General features: G+C 52.8%; 6 protein-coding genes across 6 annotated transcripts; 5 read left to right on the top strand and 1 right to left on the bottom strand.

Annotated features, from left to right (window-relative positions):
* Positions 1-395: 395 nt before the first annotated feature.
* On the top strand, positions 396-5685 carry PG998_001768 (Clathrin heavy chain; the record flags this gene model as incomplete). The annotated part of the gene is given in 5 exon segments (XM_066868586.1): positions 396-548; positions 607-978; positions 1037-2020; positions 2034-5273; positions 5323-5685. 5 exon segments carry the CDS (start codon positions 462-464, stop codon positions 5683-5685), a joined length of 5046 nt encoding a protein of 1681 aa, XP_066737001.1. The 5' UTR covers positions 396-461.
* An 860-nt stretch (positions 5686-6545) lies between these two features.
* Positions 6546-7378, top strand: PG998_001767 (uncharacterized protein; the record flags this gene model as incomplete). Its single annotated transcript, XM_066868585.1, has 3 exons — positions 6546-6618; positions 6955-7027; positions 7117-7378. 3 exons carry the CDS (start codon positions 6546-6548, stop codon positions 7376-7378), a joined length of 408 nt encoding a protein of 135 aa, XP_066737000.1.
* A 5092-nt stretch (positions 7379-12470) lies between these two features.
* PG998_001766 (uncharacterized protein) lies at positions 12471-16396 on the top strand (the record flags this gene model as incomplete). Its single annotated transcript, XM_066868584.1, has 6 exons — positions 12471-12741; positions 12808-12927; positions 13002-13063; positions 13131-14879; positions 14944-15040; positions 15093-16396. The coding sequence occupies 6 exons, from the start codon at positions 12471-12473 to the stop codon at positions 16394-16396; spliced, it is 3603 nt and encodes a 1200-aa protein (XP_066736999.1).
* Positions 16397-17273: 877 nt separating this feature from the next.
* PG998_001765 (uncharacterized protein) lies at positions 17274-18224 on the bottom strand (the record flags this gene model as incomplete). Its single annotated transcript, XM_066868583.1, has 5 exons — positions 18170-18224; positions 18089-18097; positions 17926-17997; positions 17471-17864; positions 17274-17410 (listed from the first exon to the last, which is right to left on the bottom strand). Exons 1-5 carry the CDS (start codon positions 18191-18193, stop codon positions 17274-17276), a joined length of 636 nt encoding a protein of 211 aa, XP_066736998.1. The 5' UTR covers positions 18194-18224.
* A 533-nt stretch (positions 18225-18757) lies between these two features.
* PG998_001764 (60S ribosomal protein uL5) lies at positions 18758-19417 on the top strand (the record flags this gene model as incomplete). Its single annotated transcript, XM_066868582.1, has 3 exons — positions 18758-18760; positions 18823-18961; positions 19041-19417. The coding sequence occupies 3 exons, from the start codon at positions 18758-18760 to the stop codon at positions 19415-19417; spliced, it is 519 nt and encodes a 172-aa protein (XP_066736997.1).
* A 1222-nt stretch (positions 19418-20639) lies between these two features.
* PG998_001763 (uncharacterized protein) lies at positions 20640-23227 on the top strand (the record flags this gene model as incomplete). The annotated part of the gene is made up of 3 exons (XM_066868581.1): positions 20640-21399; positions 21501-22855; positions 22907-23227. 3 exons carry the CDS (start codon positions 20640-20642, stop codon positions 23225-23227), a joined length of 2436 nt encoding a protein of 811 aa, XP_066736996.1.
* Positions 23228-24099: the final 872 nt, after the last annotated feature.

The following is a 24099-nucleotide window of genomic DNA, read 5'->3' as shown; positions in this document are numbered from 1 at the left end:
GTGTATTCCCACATCAACACATCTCCTTCTATTTTCCCCGTCCTCCCTCCTCCCCTCCCCCGCACAATCAACCAAATACCGCTCTACCTTCGCCCTTCATCAGGCATTGTACAACACTCTCATCGCGATTGCCGGGCCTCGCATCTCAGTGATTGTTTTCCCTGAGGTTCTAGAGCGCGTGCTTCTCACGATCTTTCTTTGCCTTGCCTTGATCTTGATGTAGACTTGGATCTACACTCTCGTACCCTAAATAATCACCACGGTCCCTGGAGGTTCTCTTTACCTTTTCCTGCGCCTAATTCGATCCTTTCTTCCCCCAGCGGAACGCGATTCCTACTACCTCGAAAACACTACCCAGAAGTTGCCCATCGAGCTTGCCACCTCGTCCAACTGTCCTCAGATCCCATTGCGATCGCCAACAATTCGATCCAACGCAGCAGCTTTCCATGTGAACAGCAACCATGGCGCCTCTTCCCATTAAGTTCACAGAGCTGTTGATGCTCAACACAGTCGGTGTCGACACCAACAGCATAAGCTTCAATTCTTGCGTACGTGGCCCATTGGTCTTTGGTCGGCAGCTTCCTTGCTAACACTGCCCGACGACAGACATTAGAGTCCGACTACTTTATCTGCATACGAGAGAAGAAGAATGAAGCCGCACAGCCCGAGGTCGTCATCGTCGATCTGAAGCAGGGCAACAATGTCACCCGACGTCCTATTAAGGCCGACAGTGCCATCATGCACTGGACCAAGCAGATTATCGCCTTGCGTGCGCAGTCAAGAACGCTGCAGATCTTCGACCTTGAGAAGAAGCAAAAGCTGAAGTCGGCCACTATGAACGAAGATGTCGTCTTCTGGAAATGGATCAGCGAGTCCACGCTCGGCTTGGTAACAGATACAGCTGTCTTCCACTGGGATATCAACGACGCGACCCAAGCAGCGCCTGTCGAGGTCTTCAAGCGAAACGCCAATATGAATGTATGCGCACTATTTCCAACTGATCATTGACCAGGGTTATGTACTAACTGATTCCTAGGGATGCCAAATCATCAACTACCGGATCAACAGCGACGGAAAATGGATGGCAGTTGTTGGTATCTCCCAGCAGCAAGGCCGCGTCGTCGGCAGCCTCCAGCTGTACTCCAAGGATAGAGGCATTAGCCAGGCCATTGAGGGCCATGCCGCCAGCTTCGGCACTGTCCGAATGGAGGGTGCACCTGCGGATACCAAGGTGTTCACCTTTGCTGTGCGAACTGCAACGGGTGCCAAGCTCCACATCGTCGAAATCGACAAGCCCGATGCGAACCCTGCCTTCCAGAAGAAAGCTGTCGACATTTACTTCCCGCCCGAGGCGACAAACGACTTCCCTGTTGCGATGCAAGTCTCTCAGAAGTATGGTGTTATTTACATGGTCACCAAGTATGGTTTCATCCACTTGTACGATCTCGAGACGGGCGCTACCATCTTCATGAACCGCATTTCGAGCGAGACCATATTCACCACTTGCTCCGACTCTGAATCTGCCGGTATTGTTGGCATCAACCGCAAGGGCCAGGTTCTTGCGGTTGCCGTCGACGAGAACAACATGGTCCAGTATCTGTTGCAAAATCCCGCCAATACCGAGATGGCAATCAAGATGGCCTCTAGAGCTGGTCTTCCTGGCGCTGATCAACTTTATGGTCAGCAATTCGACTCGTTGTTTCAAAGGGGCGATTATGCTGGTGCCGCCAAGGTTGCCGCCAACTCACCACGGGGCTTCCTTCGCACACCCGACACCATCAACCGATTCAAGAATCTCCCCCAGGAACCTGGAAAGATGTCCTATATTCTCCAGTACTTTGGAATGCTGCTAGACAAGACAACCCCTCTCAACGAGTTTGAGACTTTGGAACTCGCTGTCCCCGTTCTTCAACAGGGCCGCAAACATCTCCTCGAGAAGTGGCTCAAGGAGGGCAAGCTGGATTTTTCAGAGAAACTTGGCGATTTGATCAGACCTCATGATGTCAACATGGCCCTGGCAGTGTACCTAAAAGGGCAATGCCCCCCACAAGGTTGTTGCCGCTTTCGCCGAGACAGGCCAGTTTGAGAAGATCTTGCCTTATGTCAGCCAGACCGGATACCAGCCCGACTGGATCAGTCTACTCAACCACATCGTCCGCGTTAACTCAGAGAAGGGTGCCGAATTCGCCAGTTCTCTGGTCAACAACGAGGGCGGTTCGCTTGTGGATATTGAGCGCGTTGTCGATGTCTTCCAATCCCAGAACATGATCCAGCAGGCAACCGCTTTCTTGCTCGACGTTCTCAAGGATAACAGACCCGACCAGGGACATCTTCAGACGAGACTCCTGGAGATGAACCTAACCCAGGCCCCGCAGGTCGCAGATGCCATCTTAAGCAACCAGATGTTCACTCAGTTCGACAAGGCAAGAATCGCCACACTCTGTGAGCAACAAGGGCTTTCCCAGAAGGCTTTGGAGCTCTACGAGGACCCCGCTGCCGTCAAGCGCGTCATTGTCAACATTGCTGGCACACCGAACTTCAGCATTGACTGGCTGGTCACCTTCTTCGGCCAAATGTCTGTCGAGCAGTCCCTCGATTGCTTGGACGCCATGATGAAGAGCAATATCCGCCAGAACCTCCAGTCTGTCGTCCAGATTGCAACGAAGTACTCTGATCTGTTGGGCCCCAGTCACTTGATCGACCTTTTTGAGAAGTACAAGACCTTCGAGGGCCTGTTCTACTACCTCGGCAGTGTCGTCAATATGTCGGAAGATCCCGATGTTCATTTCAAGTACATTGAGGCTGCTACTAAGATGGGCCAATCTGCCGAGGTTGAGAGAATCTGCCGCGACAGCAACCACTACAACCCAGAGAAGGTCAAGAACTTCCTCAAGGAGGCTCGCCTGCCCGAGCAGTTGCCCTTGATTATCGTGTGCGACCGCTTCGACTTTGTTCATGACTTGGTGTTGTATCTGTACCAGAACCAACAGTTCCAGTCCATCGAGACATACGTCCAGCGCGTTAACCCTAGCCGGACGCCGCAGGTCATTGGCGGCCTTCTGGATGTTGACTGCGATGAGTCAGTTATCAAGGGTCTTCTGAACTCTGTAGACCATGCCTCCATTCCCATCGATGCCCTGGTGTCTGAGGTTGAAAGCCGCAACAGACTTAAGCTGTTGCTTCCGTTCCTCGAGGCAACACTGGCTGCCGGCAACCAACAGCAGGCTGTCTACAATGCTCTCGCGAAGATTTACATCGACTCGAACAACAACCCCGAGAAGTTCCTGAAGGAGAACGACCAATATGACACTCTCAGCGTAGGCAAGTACTGTGAGAAGCGAGACCCGAACTTAGCATACATTGCCTACCAGAAGGGTCAGAACGATCTGGAGTTGGTCAACATCACCAACGAGAACTCAATGTACCGAGCCCAGGCACGATACCTGCTCGAGCGAAGTGATCGCGAGCTCTGGATGTTTGTGCTCAGTGAAAACAACATCCACCGCCGTTCAGTGATCGACCAGGTTGTGGCTACTGCTGTGCCTGAGTGCACCGATCCGGCCAAGGTCTCGGAGGCAGTCGCTGCTTTCTTGTCGGCTGATCTTCCATCTGAGCTTATTGAGCTCTTGGAGAAGATCATGCTTGAGCCTTCGCCCTTCAATGACAACCCAAGCCTGCAGAACCTCCTTATCCTGACTGCTGCTCGAGCTGACAAGGGCAGAGTCGCTGATTATATCCAGCGTCTCGATGCCTATGATCCCGAGGAATGCGCCCAGCTCTGCATCAACGTCGGCCTTCACGAAGAGGCCTTTGAAATCTACAAGAAGGCCGGCAACCCGACTGCGGCTGCAGCCGTTCTCGTCGAGCATGTCGTCAGCATTGATCGTGCCAGCGCCTTTGCCGAAGACGTTGACTTGCCCGAAGTGTGGAGCAAGGTTGGTAAGGCTCAACTGGACGGTCTGCGGGTCACTGATGCCATCGACTCGTACATCAAGGCCGGTGATCCTCGCAACTATGAAGAGGTCATTGAGGTCGGAACCCATGCCGGCAAAGATGAGGACTTGGTCAAGTACTTGCGCATGGCGCGCAAGTCGATGAGAGAGCCTGCCATCGACACGGCCTTGGCCTTCTGCTTTGCCCGGCTGGATCAGCTTGGCGAACTCGAGGACTTCCTTCGGGGCACTAACGTTGCCAACATCGAAGAATCCGGTGATAAGGCATCCAACGAGGGCTTCCACCAAGCCGCCAAGATATTCTACACTAGCATCTCAAACTGGGCGAAACTCGCCACGACGCTCGTCCACCTTGAGGACTATCAAGCTGCCGTAGAGTGTGCCCGCAAGGCCAACAACATCCGAGTCTGGCGCGAGGTACACGGAGCTTGTGTTAACAAGAAGGAGTTCCGCCTCGCAAAGATTTGTGGTCTTAACCTCATTGTTGATGCCGAACAGCTGCAGACCCTTGTCAAGCAGTACGAATACGAAGGCTACTTCGATGAGCTGATCGACTTGCTTGAGCAGGGTCTCGGCCTGGAACGCGCCCATATGGGTATGTTCACAGAACTTGGCATTGCCCTGTCCAGGTACCACCCCGAACGACTTATGGAGCACATCAAGCTCTTCTGGAGCCGAATGAACCTCCCCAAGCTCATCAGGGCCTGCGAGGAAGCCAATCTGTGGCCGGAGTTGGTCTTCTGCTACTACCATTACGATGAATTCGACAATGCGGCTTTGGCGGTCATGGAGCGTGCCGAGAACTCTTGGGAGCACCAGCAATTCAAGGATATTGTTGTGAAGGTTGCCAACTTGGAAATTTACTACCGCGCCATCAACTTCTACTTGGAGCAGCACCCCTCGCTCATCACTGATCTGCTCCAGGCCTTGACGCCCCGCATTGACGTCAATCGCGTTGTGAAGATGTTCCAGAAGTCGGACAACTTGCCGTTGATCAAGCCCTTCCTCCTGAACGTGCAAACCCAAAACAAGCGTACCGTCAACGATGCCATCAACGATCTTCTGATCGAAGAGGAGGACTACAAGACTCTGAGAGACTCGGTCGAGAACTATGACAACTACGATGCCACGGATCTGGCTGGACGCCTTGAGAAGCACGACCTCGTCTTCTTCCGTCAAATTGCCGCTAACATCTACCGTAAGACGAAGAGATGGGAGAAGTCGATTGCTCTCTCGAAACAAGACAAGCTCTTCAAGGATGCCATCGAGACTGCTGCTATTTCTGGCAAGTCGGAGGTGGTTGAGGAGCTCCTTCGCTACGTAAGTAAATCTGTTCTCTGCTTACTGGGCGCTACTAACATAATCCTAGTTTGTCGACATTGGCAGCAAGGAGTGCTACGTGGGCATGCTTTACGCCTGCTATGACCTCATCCGTCCCGACCTCGTGTTGGAGCTGTCGTGGCGCCATGGTCTCCATGACTTCGCCATGCCGTACATGATCAACATGCTCTGCCAGCAGACTAAGGAGATTTCGACACTCAGGGCTGACAACGAGGCCCGCAAGGCCAAGGAGACGGCACAAGAAAAGGACGAGAGCGAAGCCCCGATCCTGGGAGGCGGCCGACTGATGATCACGGCTGGTCCCGGCGGCGCTGCTGGTGGACGAGCGTCTCCAGCGGCTTTCGGACAGACCAACGGCTTTGCGCCTCAGCCTACGGGGTTCGGGTTTTAGTTAGCACCGGCGCCCTCAAAACCATTGGCAGTCATGCCCGTGCCAGTACACTTAATGCCCTTGTATAAAGGAGCCAACCCATCACCGCCGCCATCATACATGGACTCGATGTATTTCAGAGGGCTACAGCTTGGACGAACACCACACCATAATCCAGGTCAGAAGCTCGCGCAATGAAAAAGTGCTTTCTTGAGAATGCCGGGGTTCCCAGCTAGAGGGTGGATAGGACACGCCAAGGGGGATCGCTGTTCACATCTACCACTAGGCAGGGGAGAAGCTGGGGAATATCTTCAGGACCCTATGGACTCCATAGTGCGAGACATGTTTATGGTTTTGAGCCTCGGCCTGCTCTTGCGCAGCAGGGCTGTATGATAGTAAAATAAGGAGTCATCTGTTTTTTTGTGTGAACTATGTAGCGCCGTCCATGGCTTTGTTTGCAATGTGAGGTCTGGCCTGTTCGCTCCTGCAGAGGACCACTCCGACCACCTGACAAGATCTGCTGTGTCAATGCCAAATCTGTCCTTCAAGTGGCACAGTTGAATTGATAGATGCTTCGTTGGCATGACGTACATGGGAGGTGGAAGTGGGAAGGGTCGGGTTAACGACACGTGACAAGCTGTGAGTGAAGTCGGGGCCCCAAAATTTTGCAGGTGGGAAGGAAGCGCAAAGCCAAGGCTAGCCCAGCCAGGATCGGAGGAAACGGCGCCATTAGTTGGGGAAATTCAATTGAGAAAGATCGTGCAGCAGCTTTTCAATTAACCTCTCGCGACTTCCTGTCCACGACTTCGACCTCGACCTCGACCTCGACCTCGACCTCGACCTCATACCTCCGCCCCAAACTCCGGCGTACTCAATTCACAATGGCCGCCTTCTTCAAAGCCGTCAATGCCAAGATCCGGTCAAACCCGACCGTGAGCTACTTCTGCTCGACACGTACGTGACCAGCTTTGTGTTTCTTCTTTCCCGGTCTTCGCTTCGTTAAGTCCGACGGCGACGACTCGACATGGGCGGGACGGGGCGGTTCTGCAACAACATCCAGCTTCAATTGTTGCCCAAGGCAGAAACGCCAGGCTTCTCGAGACTCTGGATTGACAATTCCAGACTGTCATGTTGCAGGACTGCCCTGGCGCACTCTCGTTCTAGCTGGCTGCTGAGGAGCCGCAACCGGAGCTGCGGATTGTAGCCTCGTCATGTGTCTCTATATGAGCATATTACCTGGCGCCAGCTCAGGGCCAAGCTTGACCGATTGCTAACGACTGTGCGCAACAGATTTCTGGGGTCCGGTGTCCAACTTCGGCATCCCCGTCGCCGCCGTCATGGACACGCAGAAGTCCCCCGACCTGTAAGCATTAACCATTAACCTGATCTCGACAAGAGAGGTCTTGCCTCGCTCCTACCGCGCTATTCCTCTTGCTAACATGCAACTCCCAGGATCTCGGGCCAGATGACCGCCGCTCTCTGCATCTACTCGATGACCTTCATGCGTTATTCCCTCGCCGTCTCGCCCAAGAACTACCTTCTCTTCGCGTGCCACTTCATCAACGAGGGCTCCCAGCTCACTCAAGGATATCGATACCTCTCGTGGCACAACTGGGGTGGCAAGGAGAAGGCCGCTGCCCAGGGCGCCGTCGAGGAGGCCAAGGCTAAGGTCGCTGCCGTTGGCGACAAGGTCAAGGATGTCGTCTCGAAATAAACGAGGCCGGCCAGGACTGAAAGAAGACTGTGTGCGCTCTGCTCAAGACACGCAGGGGGGCTGCGGGCTATCAATGGGGCGAAGGTCAATACCTAGCGGCGTAATGACGAACAGCCAAAGGGGCGTTGCTCTCTCCCATATTGCTGTCAATCCTTCCCCGAGACGGGAGGCCGCAGATGAAATAGAGCTGCAAGCTACCGAGGAAGATAAACGATGGCCACCGGAGCAGACGGCTTTGTGGTCCTGTACATCAACAGTTCGCTAGAGCAACACCAATAAGTGCCTACCTACGTAATTGGTATACCTGCTGTTCCTCATTTTGCCGAGGAATGATGATGGGGCACTCGCGTTCAAAGGTCCTCCTCTGCCGGGGTGCATGTAACTTCCTAATGTGATGAATATCGCGCACCTCGTGGCTCTTTGGGGAGGCGCCCCAAGACAAGCTGGCGATAACCTAATTCGTGGATATCAAAAGCCGGCATTCCAAGAATATGTAGCCAAGTCCTACTCTTCGGTCGTTTTCTGGAGCCTCCCCACGATGGTGCCGCAAATTCGAGAAATTGGAATGAAGCTGTTCAGGGCCGTATGAGCCATTTGACTATACCTTGTAAGCGATGCAAGACAGGAGGTATGGACAGTTCCGTCGCACTGATGTTTCGACGCAAGCCAAGAGAAAGGCGATCCCCACTCCCCTTTATCTCGTTCCGTCTCCGTCTCCGTCTCCGTATCTCTCTCTCCCTCCCTCTCTCCCTCTCCCTCTTTCTACCTATCTGGGATGAAGCAGTAGTACATCTCTGGGCGCGTTGCTAGGCGCATATCATCCCAGAAAAATCATCCGCGCATCTCATTAAAACGGGGAAAGGGAAGCGGGAACTTTTCTGGGCAGGGTTTGTTCATCAGCGTCTTCATCCGGTTATATATAGTTCGGGAAACACGGGGCGACAAGGGGGTTAAGAACTGAAGTAGGATCGTAGATGCATGCGGGCGTGAAGACGGTGCCCGAGGAAGATGTTACGAATCGTCCTCTGAGGACAGCGGCTAATAACCCACAAGAGTCGAGAAGACACAGGAGGGAGGCAGGGAGAAATGGCACGCTGCAGACTAAGGTATTGTTTCATTCAATGTGGTTTCCTCCTCGGCAGATTCCACGGCGCTGGCTGCTGAAGAGTCAAGACAGTCGGGCATGGAGTCGCAATGCAGGCATCACCGAGAGCGGACGAGTCGTGTGTCGGTCAAAAGACCAGGGAGCTTGCAGTATCTCGCCAGCCTTGGCGGCATGCCTCCAAATACTGTACATACAATACTTATAAACACAGGAGTGCCGGCTATTCTTATTCTGCCCACCTCCGGCAGGCCCGATGCTTAGACATTACCGAGTCAACCGTATCTTGTGTTCTTCGAGAAACTGCTTGGCTTGGAAGCGAAGCCAATGCCTATCGGCATACACGTGTGTGGTTGTGGTTCGGCTTATACATGCAAGGTAAAGCTACGTACCCAGTTTGGGAAGGAGTTGCCCTGCAAGAGGTGAAAGAAGTTGTTGAGATTTACATTCGGGGTCACACTGCTAAGAGGTGCAGGCTGGGAAAGGGCATACCCGCCTTCCGCATGCCCGACGTGGTCTTGGCGAGTCGTGGGATGGCAGGATGTGTGTGCTTACAGGCTATAGCGCATCTGGGTTGGTGGTCATCATGCAGATGCATATCTAGATATTGTATCCATTCTGGTATCTTTTTTTTCACTAAAGGGATCTGCGTAGGACACCTGCATCCTGAATATGCTTAGAGTAGCGAGCCGGGTTGGACGGATGCAACGCATTGTCATCAGCACATTGACGTTTGTGTCTGTGTTGTCTAAGACCTTTGCCCCTCCGCCGGCTCGGAGACGGATTGTTTGTCATTGTGGTGAGAGAATAGCTCCATGATCGGAGCTTTCCATAAAGCCGTGGCCGGCGTTATTTCACCTAAATACACAGTACCTGTCCAAATCAGCCCTACTAGACGACGACTGGTTCCGCCGCCCGAGCCCCGAAGTCGGGCCTAAGCCCTCATCGGCCTTTGAGAACTGGAGCTCCGTGAGTGTAGAGTCACCGATCATCGACCATCGAACCATCTATGTATGATGCAGCCTCAGCCGAGATGCACAGATGGGATGTGAGGAGAAAGCGGTGGGTGGTGGTCAGACGGACAAGCCGATTTTTGGCACAGGGTGTGCGAGCATGTTGTTGGCATGTTGTCCATTTGCAGATAGGGAGAGCGGGCGCGGCTCGATGCATAGGGACGGTGCTTGGCAGAGGGTACGCCGCGGCTCTGCCAAGGTGAGCTGCGAGTTTCGAGCCGCTCGAATGATGAAGCAGGTCGCTGCTAGTCTTGTCACTTGTCGATGCCACTGCTATGGACCCCGTCAGGTAGGACGAAGGGTTTTAAATAGCGCAGAAACAGGGCCTTGATAGAAACAAACAACATCTGGAGCACACGGAAAACCCCTCCCCACTGTTGTGTTTTACCCATCCAGCAGCCATCGGCAGCGGAGATGACGTTTCCGACACTGTCGAGGGCTGGACGGGCTTGTGTCGATATGATACGTACACCGCCGGAGAGGAACGCCATGCCATGTTGGATCAACTGGTGAACCCTTGATCCGTTTTCCCGGTCCGTTCTGTCCACTACCGAAACAGTCCCATGGCTACGGCATCACTCGCTTGTTACCCGCGGACCCAGGGTTGAGTGCTAATTCAATAGCCGGTTGGTTGTTCTTGTATATTCCTCTACTACCAGGGATGAGTCAAGCTTGAGGGAGCTTCCTTTTTTTTCTTTCTTTTTTTTTTTTGTTAAGCGCCTATCCCTGGAATGCGTAGGCCAGGCTCGCCAGGTAGTAACTAGGTATTAGGTATGTAGTATCGAGGGGATCCGCTTCGTCAACCAGGAACACGATCGCCCGCCAAGAAAGTTAGCTATGCCGAGGGCTGGCTCTTGGCGTGTTTAACAACTTCGTCTTGGCTGCCACTGGTTTGTGTTTCCTCGGCTCAATTAAAGATGGCCCCCATCAAAGGCTTTGCGTCTCGGTCGCAGGTGATGGGTCTCTTTTCTTTCAAAGGGAACAGGATGACATCAAAAGAAATGATGCTGCTCACTCATGCAAAGACTCGGATGGTGGTGTGTTTATTGAAGTTGCACAGCAGCAACCATGACCCTTAACCCCTCCATGGGCGAGGACAGCAACCAGTGTGGTGGATGGGCGACGACGGTGTTAGTTAGCAAGCAATTGCTCTCAAAAGTAGACCGAGTCTAGTGAGATAGGTCGTCCGAAGCGGAGGTCTGGGTTACTTGCACATAATAGAGTCTCGTCACGGAGACATAAAAGCAAATGCAACGTTTATCAGCAGCTCGACTGATTGGCCGGAGAACAGACAGCAACGTCCATCGCGGATACCAAGGGACTGGTAGATTCTCCAATTAATTCTCTATTGCATGCTGTACCTCCCAACTCCGTCTAGACTCTGGCGCAGCATGACGCGACTGCAGAAGCGAAGGCAGGCTCCGTCCCCCGTCCCCCGTCCCTATGTAGGTGGTGCGTTGAAGCGGCCACCAGTCAGGAGGCCCATGCCCAAATAGACTTTCTCAACTGTGTCTTTCTCTCCGAGCGGAAATCCGAGTGCTCCTACGTGTATTCGGGGGTGGCCGTTCTTGTTACAGCTGGTGAGGATGAGGGAGATTGAGAGAACAACCCCGCCAAAGCATGCTCAGGCCCGGGCTCCCCGCCGCAGCACGAATTGAGCAATCAGAGACTCCGATAAGCTAGACTCTAGAGTTATGAAACCCCGCCATCATGAAGCTTGGACAGGGTTTGTCGTCGTAGCTGGACAGCTCAAGGACAAGATGGAAGATACAGTTCTGCCTAGTCGCGTTGCCGAGCAGCTGCGCAGATGCTATCTAGATCCTACCGGCATGTCGCATATGGCCTCTTTCTCCATCGGCCAACATCACTTGCCTACATATGTTGCAGCGACAGCCATACGTACCCACGTGCTTTGGGAGCTGGACCGTGGAACTGTGATGAGGGGCAACTCTGAAGCAGCCATATATAGCAGTGGAGCTTCTTCCACGGGGAAACACATTCATCGCAGGACAGATGCTATTTATGTATGTGCGGCAGATGCCTCCTACCCTGGAGATCGGGATGTGGAGAGCAGTAAGTCCAGGTGAGAGAGACACCAGATGCGGCGTGTTTCTCTTGGATGTTTGTGCAACTGTGTCAAGCAGGGGTGCAAAGGCCCAGCACGAGAGGAACCAAGAGAGTCCCACCGAGTATCCCCCACCATGGCGCCCCCATGAGCCTGCCTCACATTTGCTATGTTTGGTGGTGTATGAAGAAGCATGTAGAGAAGCCAGCATCAGGTGGGAAACTGGAGGCCACCCTACGTGCCTGCATGGGTCCATCCATCAGAGGAGGACGACGACCGGAGAGGAGGGTGACTTTTGCTCGGGGTGACTAGCAGGTGTCGCCCTAGCTCCTAAGATTATAAGATCCCCCCTTCGACCCCCCCTTCCAAAAGCTGCTGTCCGTTCTTCCTCTTGTCTAATCAACTCGGGACCTTCTTGCGTAATACTCCCAGCACAAAAAGATAAGAGAAGACTCTTCTTTCTGGTGCGTCTCTGGAAAGAAGCAATCCTCTTTGAGTGAGACACCGCCACCTTGAAGGACGAGAAGGACTTGCGTGACCCCACGTTCCTTCCCTCCTTGGCGAAGCAGCTACAGACACCCTGACTAGCTAGTTCAGCCATTCACCTCTACACAACTCACATAACGTCAGCTTCCAGCCAACGAGCCCTCGAGACGCTCTGACTGACACCCCCCGCCAACAACAAACCCTACGGCTGGCCGTTGAGACCTCAACAACAGACACCACCTCAGGTATTTCCATATTCTTCTATTCATTTATCTATCTATCCCCTCATTCCGACGGGTCTGTCTGTCTGTCCGTCCAAGGCTCTCTTCATCCTGACCTCTGGGCGCTGCCTTCTAACCGCTTCTTCCCTCAGTTGTCTGCTCGCTTTCCTCCAGCCTCATCCAAATCACATCTTTGGGAGACAAGATGGCGGCCGAACTCCCGGACCTCAAGGACTTGAAGGCGGCTGGCGCCGAAGCTGCCGTCGAAGAAGATGTCTTCGAGGAGGGCATGGCGCCCAAGGAAGCCCAAACGGTACACCACATTCGTGCCAACAGCTCCATCATGCAGCTGAAGAAGATCTTGGTGGCCAACCGAGGCGAAATCCCCATTCGCATCTTCCGAACAGCGCACGAGCTGTCCCTCCACACAATTGCAGTCTTCAGTTATGAGGACAGACTGAGCATGCATCGGCAAAGTACGTGTTGCTCCCACACTCACTAGCACGCCCAAGGGACCGCGCTAATTGCTCTCTTTTACACAGAGGCCGACGAAGCCTACGTCATTGGCAAGCGTGGGCAGTACACCCCGGTCGGTGCTTATCTGGCCGGCGACGAGATCATCAAGATCGCCATGGAGCACGGCGCTCAAATGATTCATCCAGGTGGGTAGAACGTAATCCCCCGAGGCGTTTTTGCCTTTCCTTTCTTGCGATATGCTGCTAACTTGTTATCCGAGGCTATGGCTTCTTATCCGAGAACGCCGAATTTGCCCGCAATGTCGAGAAGAACGGTCTGATTGTAAGTTTGGAGAAACCCTACCTTCATCCGGCCGGGCAATACTGATTGGTTCGCTTGCGCTGTATAGTTCGTCGGACCTTCTCCCGAAGTCATTGACGCCCTCGGAGACAAGGTTTCGGCACGAACACTGGCTATTAAGGCCAATGTCCCCGTTGTCCCGGGTACTGAAGGTGCAGTTGCCACTTTCGAGGAAGTCAAGGGCTTCACTGATGAATATGGTTTCCCCATCATCATCAAAGCCGCTTTCGGCGGCGGCGGTCGTGGAATGCGAGTGGTGCGAGACCAGGCAAGCTTGAAGGAATCGTTCGAGAGAGCTACATCTGAGGCCAAGTCCGCCTTCGGCAATGGCACCGTCTTCGTCGAACGTTTCTTGGACAAGCCCAAGCACATTGAGGTCCAACTACTCGGAGATAACCATGGAAACATTGTGCATCTGTTCGAGCGTGACTGCTCGGTCCAACGTCGCCACCAAAAGGTTGTTGAGATTGCACCCGCCAAGGATCTTCCGGCTGCAACCCGTGACGCCCTCCTTAACGATGCTGTCAAGCTGGCTAAGTCAGTCAACTACCGAAACGCCGGCACAGCCGAGTTTCTGGTTGACCAACAGAACCGCTACTACTTCATTGAGATCAACCCTCGTATCCAGGTCGAGCACACAATCACTGAAGAGATCACTGGCATTGATATCGTTGCCGCGCAGATCCAGATTGCAGCTGGCGCCACCCTTCAGCAGCTGGGATTGACCCAGGACAGAATCTCCACACGCGGTTTCGCAATCCAGTGCCGTATCACCACAGAAGATCCCGCGAAGCAATTCCAGCCTGACACCGGAAAGATCGAGGTTTACAGATCTGCTGGCGGCAATGGCGTCCGTCTCGATGGTGGCAATGGCTTTGCTGGTGCCGTTATCACCCCCTACTACGACTCTATGTTGGTCAAGTGCACATGCTTAGGTTCTACCTACGAGATCGCCCGCCGAAAGATTCTACGAGCTCTTGTCGAATTCCGTATCCGTGGAGTCAAGACCAACATTCCCTTCCTTGCCTCCCTGCTTACTCATCCCACTTTCATTGACGGCAACTGCTGGACAACGTTCATCGATGACACCCCACAACTGTTTGATTTGATCGGCAGTGCGAACCGAGCTCAGAAGCTGCTTGCGTACCTGGGCGACCTCGCCGTAAATGGAAGCAGCATCGCGGGTCAAGTCGGCGAGCCTAAGCTTAAGAGTGACATCATCATCCCTGAGCTCCTCAACGACGACGGTTCCAAGCTTGATGTCTCCCAGCCCTGCCAGAAGGGTTGGAGAAACATCATCGTGGAGCAGGGCCCTAAGGCGTTCGCCAAGGCCGTACGCGAGTACAAGGGCACCCTGCTGATGGACACAACCTGGCGTGATGCTCACCAGTCGCTTTTGGCTACCCGTGTGCGAACTGTTGATTTGCTTGGCATTGCCAAGGAGACCAGCCATGCACTGTCTAACCTGTACAGCCTGGAGTGCTGGGGCGGCGCTACTTTTGATGTCGCCATGCGCTTCCTCTACGAGGACCCTTGGGACCGGCTCCGAAAGATGCGAAAGCTCGTACCCAACATCCCTTTTCAGATGCTGCTCCGTGGAGCCAACGGTGTTGCCTACGCCTCGCTGCCTGACAACGCTATTGACCATTTTGTCAAGCAAGCCAAGGATAACGGCGTTGATATCTTCCGAGTATTCGATGCCCTGAACGACGTCGATCAACTCGAAGTTGGCATTAAAGCCGTCAAGAAGGCTGGCGGAGTCGTGGAAGCCACTTGCTGCTATTCCGGTGATATGCTTGTATGTATTCTCCCTCTTCTTCCGTCGAGGTCTATCGTGACTTGCTAACCAACTTGGCAACTAGAACCCCAAGAAAAAGTACAACCTCGAGTACTACATGGGCCTGATCGAGAAACTGGTCGCGCTTGACATTGATATTCTTGGAATCAAGGATATGGCTGGTAATTATATCCCCTCTCTCTTTGGATTTTGCCCAATCTGATTTGTCTGCAGGCGTCCTTAAACCCCATGCCGCCACTCTTCTAATTGGCGGTATCCGCAAGAAGTACCCCGACCTTCCCATTCATGTCCACACCCACGACTCTGCTGGCACCGGTGTCGCTTCCATGGTCGCTTGTTCGCAGGCAGGTGCCGATGTTGTGGACGCAGCTACAGACAGCTTGAGTGGCATGACTTCCCAACCTAGCATCAATGCCATCATTGCATCTTTGGAGGGCGGTAGTCACGGTACTGGCCTCAACCCTGCCCACGTTCGAGCTCTCGACTCCTACTGGTCTCAGCTGCGCCTTCTCTATTCACCGTTCGAGGCTCATCTGGCTGGCCCTGATCCCGAGGTTTACGAGCACGAAATCCCGGGTGGCCAGCTCACCAACATGATGTTTCAAGCTCAACAACTTGGTCTTGGTTCTCAATGGGCTGAAACCAAGAAGGCCTACGAACACGCCAACGAACTCCTTGGCGATATTGTCAAGGTCACGCCTACTTCCAAGGTTGTGGGAGACCTTGCCCAGTTCATGGTATCCAACAAGCTATCTCCTGAAGATGTCGTCGACCGTGCTGAGGAATTGGACTTCCCCGGCTCCGTCCTCGAATTTTTGGAAGGCATGATGGGCCAACCATACGGCGGATTCCCCGAGCCTCTTCGCACCAAGGCTCTTCGCAACCGCCGCAAGTTCGACAAGCGTCCTGGCCTGTACCTCGACCCCATTGACTTCAAGAAGATCCGCACTGAGATTGGTCAAAAATGGGGTAGCGTGACAGAGTGTGATTTGGCATCCTATATCATGTACCCTAAGGTGTTTGACGACTACAAGAAGTTCATCCAGAAGTACGGTGATCTGTCCGTTCTTCCCACCAAGTACTTCCTCACTGCTCCCAAGATTGGCGAGGAGTTCCACGTGGAACTTGAGAAGGGCAAAGTCCTGATTCTGAAGCTCTTGGCCGTCGGCCCTCTGTCAGAGAACACTGGCCAGAGGGAAGTCTTCTATGAAGTCAACGGAGAGGTCAGACAGACGTCGGTGGTTGATCAGAAGTCCAGTGTCGAGAATATTGCTCGCCCCAAGGTTGACCCAACTGACAGCAGCCAAGTCGGTGCTCCTATGGCCGGTGTCCTGGTGGAGCTTCGGGTCAAGGAAGGCTCGGATGTAACCAAGGGAGCGCCGATCGCCATTCTGTCCGCCATGAAAATGGAAATGGTCATTTCCGCTCCTCACAGTGGCAAGGTCACCAGCTTGGAGGTTAAGGAGGGTGATAGCGTGGATGGCAGCGACCTTGTGTGCAAGATCGCGAAGGCTTGAGGTGTTAGTCTGTTATGCCCTTTGATTTCATTAGTTATTACGAGCCTACGTTATGAACACTAAAAAGCACCCATATCATACATATACTTAACGCGCCTGCATGTGATTTTTCGTCTCTGCTTAACAACTGTACTGGGCAGTGGGCAGTCTTCAACGATACGGAGCAGATCGCATCCAGCCAGTATCTTTTCGGGTTGGATCTCATCAGCTCCAACTGTAGACTACATATTAGTGTCCATTTTTACCCACTCAAAGCCTTCCAGTTTTATGAGAGAATTAAGTATTTCTCATGGCTGTGTCGGATGAAGTGCTTGAAAGATCGGAACCCATGTCGTATCAACATGCCGGTAAGAACGTCCATATAGTTTCTGGCGTTCTCGGAGACACCGACCTTTAAGATATAGGCGTGAAGCTGGACGGCGGCCCTGGCGACTGCTCTTCTGATGACTGGTAGGCTCTGGCTTACCCAGTTCCGTTGCTTCCTGGGTTACTAATTGGTATGCGGTGCAACTCTGAGATCTGGTATAACGTGCAAGTGGATAATCCGAGGCCTTAAGTGTCTAGCCTGGATCGGGATCTCAGGTAATAATTGGCAATGAGAGCAGGCGAAGCGGATGGAAATAATGCAGGCCATATATTCTCAGAATACTTTTTTTGGTATAGATACGTTGCGTAGCTGGGGCGTCAGAACATGTTGTGATATCATTTCATTCATTTGGTAGACTGGGTACTAATCCCAGTATGCGGGTGGGCGCATCAATGATGCAGCTCGATACACTTTTCTTCGTACCTGCAACCTAAACGCCAGTGGTATCTGTTTGTCCATAATCACAGGGCCAATACATCTCTTTACAGTAGCCAACTTCCCGCGTCACAATCATCGTCGTCCAGGGGGTTGAAACCTGGCGGAGGAGCGCCCGCACCGCCAGGGAAGCCAGGTGGCGGCTGGAAGCCAGTATTTGGGGGGAATCCAGCGGGAGGGAAGCCGCCGGGAGGGGAATCCAGGAGCCGGTGCTGTGCGATGTTAGTTATGCACCAATCAGGGGTATTAGCATAGTAGGATGGATAACTTACGACCGCCTCGGCCGGGACCAAAACCAGGAGCACCAGGGAACTGAGGAGGGAACGCAGGCGCGCCGCCACCAACGCCGGCGGCAGGTCCTGCAAGGGATGTAGGAGCAGCACCTCTGCCAGCGGGTCGTGCTACGCCTGAGCCCGCAGTAAGAGCAGTAGGGAGACTGGTGGCAGCCGTCTTTCCAAGACGTGTGCTGGGATCGGCGGGGGGTGCAGACTCAACCGACAATGAGACAATCTGGGCACCTCGCACAATAGTCAGACCAAGCGTGCGCTTCTCTTCGGACTCAATGGTCTGTGTTGCTGAGCCGGAAGCGCCAGGGGCTGCGGGCTTGTTCTGCTTTCGCTTGACGCGTCGGAACTCTTCGGTGTCGGCAAGAACGAGGTTCATGTGCTGCAAACGCTCGGTCAGTGGGATTTCTAGAGAGCGCAGTTCGGAAATGAAGAAGACTTACCTTATCGAAAGCAAGCATCTGCCCAGTCATTTGGCGGCCGTCCATCAACGTCACTCTCATCCGGTAGTTGATCTATAGCACTCGTCAGTATTGAAGAGAACGATACGGAAGGCGCCTAGACGCGTCGTCGATGGCGGATTCGCTTCCGTGAGAGGGTACATACGTAACCGGCCTAAAATAACAAGTCTGGTCAGCCTGTGATGTCAACGTCGAAGCCATGAAGCGGTGGAGGGGAGCAGCTCACCATCTTGCCCTGTTTGTTCGACATGTTTGCGACGAGTTGCCCCGAGGGACTTCTCTAGCTTATCAAAAAATTGGGATGTGCGTGTTTGCGAAGCCGTTACTGACTTCTGCGAGATCCCGGACTGCGTTGGCAGGCACGTTTGAGAGAGATCGCGACTTTGGGTGGTATGGGGAGGCCGAGATAAAATATCGGGACGAGGCGAGGCCAGGCACACGTCGAGTAGAGCAAAGCTCCAAAGCAAGCAAAGCAAGGCTGAATGAAGAACAAGGGTCCGCTTTGCAATTGGCCAAGTCCTTGCCCAAAGCTCCAGCTACCAACTAGCTTTAACAGGCTTAGTGCATCTTGACCGTCGCCCACCGGCCTACCCGTCCGTCCAAGTGACTGCCCCAGCTCGGTAAAGCCACTTTTCCCAAGCCACAGGGCAGAGAAGCCCTCCCCCCCCGAGAAATTTCGCGGGAGCCAGAAACTGCAACTTTTCGATCTTTGGTCTTTGGAACTTTTCGTTAAGGCCGACCGACCGGACAGACAGCACAGCCAAACATCACATCACCAGAACCACCGCTCGTCATCACTAACACAGCAGCCAAAATGGTATGTGCATGCCAATCGAGAGTCGCCAGTTGAATCAACATGCTAATGCACGATTGCTGCAGTCTGAGAAGGCCCAGAACCCCATGCGCGAGCTTCGCATCCAGAAGCTCGTCCTCAACATCTCCGTGGGAGAGTCTGGTGATAGACTCACCCGTGCCGCCAAGGTGCTGGAACAGTTGAGCGGTCAGACCCCTGTCTACAGTATGTATCCCAATTCGCATCTCCGGCCCTTGGCTTCTTCATCGTCATGATGTATTGACCGTTTTCCCTCTCCCTGTAGGCAAGGCCCGCTACACTGTCCGAACCTTCGGTATCCGACGTAACGAGAAGATCGCTGTCCACGTCACCGTCCGTGGCCCTAAGGCCGAGGAGATTCTTGAGCGTGGCCTCAAGGTCAAGGAGTACGAGCTGCGCAAGCGCAACTTCAGCGAGACCGGCAACTTCGGTTTCGGTATCTCCGAGCACATCGATCTCGGCATCAAGTACGACCCCGCCATCGGTATCTACGGTATGGACTTCTACTGCTGCATGACCCGCCCCGGTGAGCGCGTCACTCGCCGCCGCCGATGCAAGAGCAGAATCGGTGCCTCTCACCGCATCAACCGTGACGAGACCGTCAAGTGGTTCAAGTCTCGCTTCGATGGTATCGTCCGATAAATCATTCGACCTGGCATGGGAGGATGTGATGACGAACAAGGAAAGAAAAAAATGAATGAACACGGAGGCTCATATGGCGTTGGCTGGATTTGTTACCTTTGATGCACCCGGATTTGAGGGGGCACGGTTGCATTCTCATGTACTTCGCGATCTATCGACGAGTTTATCTCGTCAACCCAGCAGACTTCAATCGAGTCAGCAACGGCCTCAGAGACCGACCGGCATCATGCCGGCTTCCCTATATAATTCTTTCTCCATACTGTGACTTAATTGACGATTGGTGACGCTGGCTCTACCAGGGTGTTTGCTATGATTATGATTCCAATCATTTGATAGTTATCGTGTGGCTGTCGCCTGTTGACGTGTGCAAATTTGGGTTGGGATGGACCGCGAAGAGTTTTCGTTTGAACACGCGCGATAGAGCATGGATGGGACAGTACAACTAACTGCCTCATACAAACGTACACGATCCGAATATGTCAATGATGCAGATTGCGAATTAGTCCAGAACATGATGGTTTCTGGTTACTCGTCTCCCTCAAAGGCAGGACATATATCTATCCAGCCCAGCAGTGATGACTCGGCCCGATAAACCCATATGACCAACCAAATGAACCGTAGACGGTCACTTCACCTCAACATTGCACAGAATGCGTGCCGAGTGGCAGTAGCCCACCACTCCCAGCCAAATGTTGGAAGGAGCGAGTTGACGGCAAGCAATTGATCTAATTGCCTGACCAGCCGGCACTTTCCTCCAGATCTCTGCAACATATGGGCAAGGGTGCTTGATTTCCAATTTCCAAATGTGGCATATCTGCTTTCCAGTTTCATGGTCTTTTCTCTCTCTTGTAGGATGCTCATCCCCCCACCCTTATTTCAATGAACCCTTCCACCGCCAAACTAATAGAAGTCACCTTTGAATCTCTACTCGTTATACGAGGGCATCTGTCTGTCGATGCAATCTCCTCGGTATTGCCAGAAATTTGATATTCTTGACTCGACCTTTGTGGGTAGCTCAACTGGCGATCCACGGCAGCTGCCCAAGATCATCTTCGCACCGTAGCGAACTTGGGTCACGCGACTGGGCAAAGTAGTATTCGTCTTCACTGGGTTGTAGCAGGAGGCCGCTGCACATGATACAGACGCTCGTTCTTCTGTGAACTAACACACTGATGGGCTTGTTGGTACACCAGCTGTCGATTCTGTCTTTCAGTTCGACACAATGTCTAGTGGTCTTAGGATGAAGACCATGTTGGAGCCGGATGGCTTACTGAGGTCACAGGCGACAGCTCCGGGATACAGTAGCCGGGCGAGCACAGAAGATGGCGATCGCCCATCAGTTGTTGGGTTAGACCATGACGATGGTCCCGGATCGCAAGCATCAGTTTGGCATAATAACGATGTCTCAAGTCCTCGAAGCGCCTTGTCTAAACCCAGTGCGAGCGAAAACAACGGACAACTTCCTGCGAGCCAGGCACTCCAAGAACAGGATTCGTCGGATATACAAGAAGATCTGGTCGGATCCCAAGAAATAGTCTTCAGTGATGGTCTCGACGAAGAGACCGAAGACTCTCCCAAGAGTTTTGGAGAAGAAGAGTACACCCCGTCACTGAAACTGACCAGCACTTGCTCCCAGGTCCCCAAGAAGCTGCAGCGACGAATTTCTACCCATCGGAAGAACCCAGTCCGGGCCAGGAACATCCACATTTCCAAGAATCGTGTTCACTTGGTCGAAAAAGAAGGCAACAGAGGGCAAGATATCGAACAGGGTACACAGGCCGATAAATCAAATTCAGCTCGCGGAAAATCACAAAAGTCGGCGCCACCGAGGCCCGCCGGAACTAGGTCGTTTGAGTACTCCCCCAATGTAAGCCCGGGCATACAGATGAAACAGCGTGAGGTTGATCAGGACACGAGACCCCTACCCTTCAAGAGGAGAATTGCGAAGAAACCGTTCGAATTAGGTGACAAAGAATCCTGGAGTAAGCCTCCAAGCAAGACACCATCAGCTGCCCTGTCATTGACAAAAGCCATGGTTGACCCTTTTGAGATCGAGGGCTCTCCTGAGCCCGGCTTCGAACAGGATCCCCCGCTGGACCTTCATACAAGAGGCCTAACCCACGAAAGAAGCTTTCAAGTGCAGCCAAATCTACCCAAACTCGAAATGCCGCAAAGAGGTCCGGCTCTGATGCAGAGAAATCTCAAAAGGGTAAACCGGCCTTTGCGGGCACGCAGAAGGAACCTTCCGACGATTACATGGACGACGACCGTCCCACTGTGGTTGTAGGTGCATCAATAACCAAACCAAACTCGAAGAAAAGGCGGTCGTCCCCTCAGGGTTATGGATCACGTTCCACGAAACTCAATGGTCTCATGACTGACTTTCCTGACAAGGACGGGAGAGGTGCTCCTGCACATGTCGGTTCCAAGGATAATAAAAACTCCAAACAAGGCTCACAAGTCCCCCTCATTGACATCTCATCAGATCCGCCAAGCATATATGAGCTTGATGAGGATTTGCAACAACCCCCAAGAAAGAAGACAAAGACAGGTGCAACGTCATCGTACAAAGTACAATTAACATCTCCAAGCCAGATAATCGATACGTCAAATCCCGGCAGTGATGATTCCGCAGGGGGCCACGATGGTATCGTTGTACAGCAGAAGCAACCACTGGCCCGGAAGGGCGGAAATACAGTAAGCAATACCAGCATACAATCCATATCAAAATCAGAGGATATGGTTTCAAGCGACCCCTTTACTGGCCCCTACAACTCGGAAAATCAAGGCATATTGACCAGAGTCGCGAGCCAAAACACCGCACTTGGTTCACCTCCTTGGGAAGCATCCGAGACGGCCGTGGTGCAGCCCAATCTGCACAACAGTGACGATGTTGCTGTCAATAACTCGAATCCGTGGGATATCCAATCAACAGCCCCTCGGCCAAAACAAAAGCTGGCCTCATGCCCTCAACCGACCAGTGTGCAAGAGACTTATCAATATCATGCAAACCCCCAAGAGCCTCGTCGACAGCAACATCGGAGTGATTCTTTCGTTCGAGATACCCAAGCACGGCATCCACAACCACGTCCAGGACAATACCTTCCGTCCCGATGCAATGCAAAGACCCAAGAGTATGGTCGAATGTTCGCGCCTTTGCAAACCTTTCGCCGTGAAAACCTGAAAGGTCAAATCTCCACGGTGTCGATGCCTCCAAGAGGAGACTCACCTGGTTCAAATGATGCACCAGCGGGGCCCATGCCCCCGGGAATCCCAACCCAAGCTGGCTATCAAAGCAAGCAGGACCATCACATTCACGAAGACAATGCCGATGATTTACAAGCAAGACACTCGAAAGGAAGCCAACGAACCCGAAGTGGTAACCTTGTAGAGGAGGCTAGTCAAGGCATAGCAACGATGTTGCACGAAATAGTCGAGGTGAGTTATGCATGTGAATTTGCCTTTTCAGTTTTTAACTTAGACACATAGACCATCCATCGCCAGCTTGCTCCAAAAGGGGAGCTTGTTGATAGCGTAGTCCAAGAGTATGACTGCGCTAGTAAGAAGATTACTGCCACCCTCTTGAAGCGGCAACAAGACGAGTTTAAGCCAACGGCCAGCAAGTTCCTCGAGAAATTCCAAGATGTTTCTAAAACGGTTGCTAGATCCGCTCAAGGTATCGATGAAGGCACCAAGGCTGCTATGAGAAAGGTAGAGGCATTTGCAAAGACCCACCAGAAGAGGAAGCGCCACATGCGCGAGGTTCAGCAGGCCATCCGGGGCATTCCCGCCAGCTCATTCAGGGGTTGAGGCCACGGGAGGTTTATAACATCAGCGCCTCGATGTTTTTGTTGGACGGCTCACTGGCGCTAATGGCCGGTGCACTGGGATCCATAACTGACTTGCGAGAAGTGTCATACAACTCTCTGGATAGGATGGAAAAATTGACCTATGACATGAGAGGAAGAACCCAAGAGACAGGGCGAATGAAGGAAGATGGGGTTTAAGCCTTACAAACAACCGACCAGTATTGTTATTATGTGATGGGCGGGAATTATCAACTTTGCTTGGTGGCGAATAATCGCGGAGGCCAGATATACCGAATGATACTCATAGATCATGCCATGAACGAGACAATGTGATAAACTCTGGTAATCCCATTTCATCGTGCCCAGGGCCTTTTCCAGAGTGGCAGTGTCAATAACCTCCTCGCCCCTTTCTATATTCAATAACCAAGGATATTGCGATGTCAGCCCCTGACTCTGGTGCATCAAGAAAGACTCGGCTCGAGCTTCATATTACACAATTTGACGATGTAGTCTATCAGCCTTTGTTAGCTTATAATAGTTTGAGGACGTAATATTATAGTCACTTCACTTCCACAGGGGGAAAGTTAGCGTACAGATCTAAGAAACTCGTATCATGAACCCATTTTAAGACAGAGCAGAAGGATCATCAACCCGAGAGAGAAAGTAGTATAAGAGACAACCAGCCGTTAAAACTCCGTGTGCCATCCCTGAATCAATTCCACCCAAATCCATCTCTTTTGGACCCAACTCCCAGCGCTTATTAGAATCGTATTCCCCCCCTCGCCCACCTTCCCCGGCCGCTGATTACTCGAATTCAATCGACTTCGTGAGACCTGACCATCTCAATCTGCTTCACCCGGGCCCTGCCTCCCC

The sequence above is a fragment of the Apiospora kogelbergensis genome (assembly GCF_038363985.1).
Source record: "Apiospora kogelbergensis strain CBS 113332 chromosome Unknown utg000001l_segment0_segment0, whole genome shotgun sequence".
Classification (NCBI taxonomy): Eukaryota; Fungi; Ascomycota; class Sordariomycetes; order Amphisphaeriales; family Apiosporaceae; genus Apiospora; species Apiospora kogelbergensis.
This window is presented reverse-complemented; position numbering and strand designations above follow the sequence as displayed.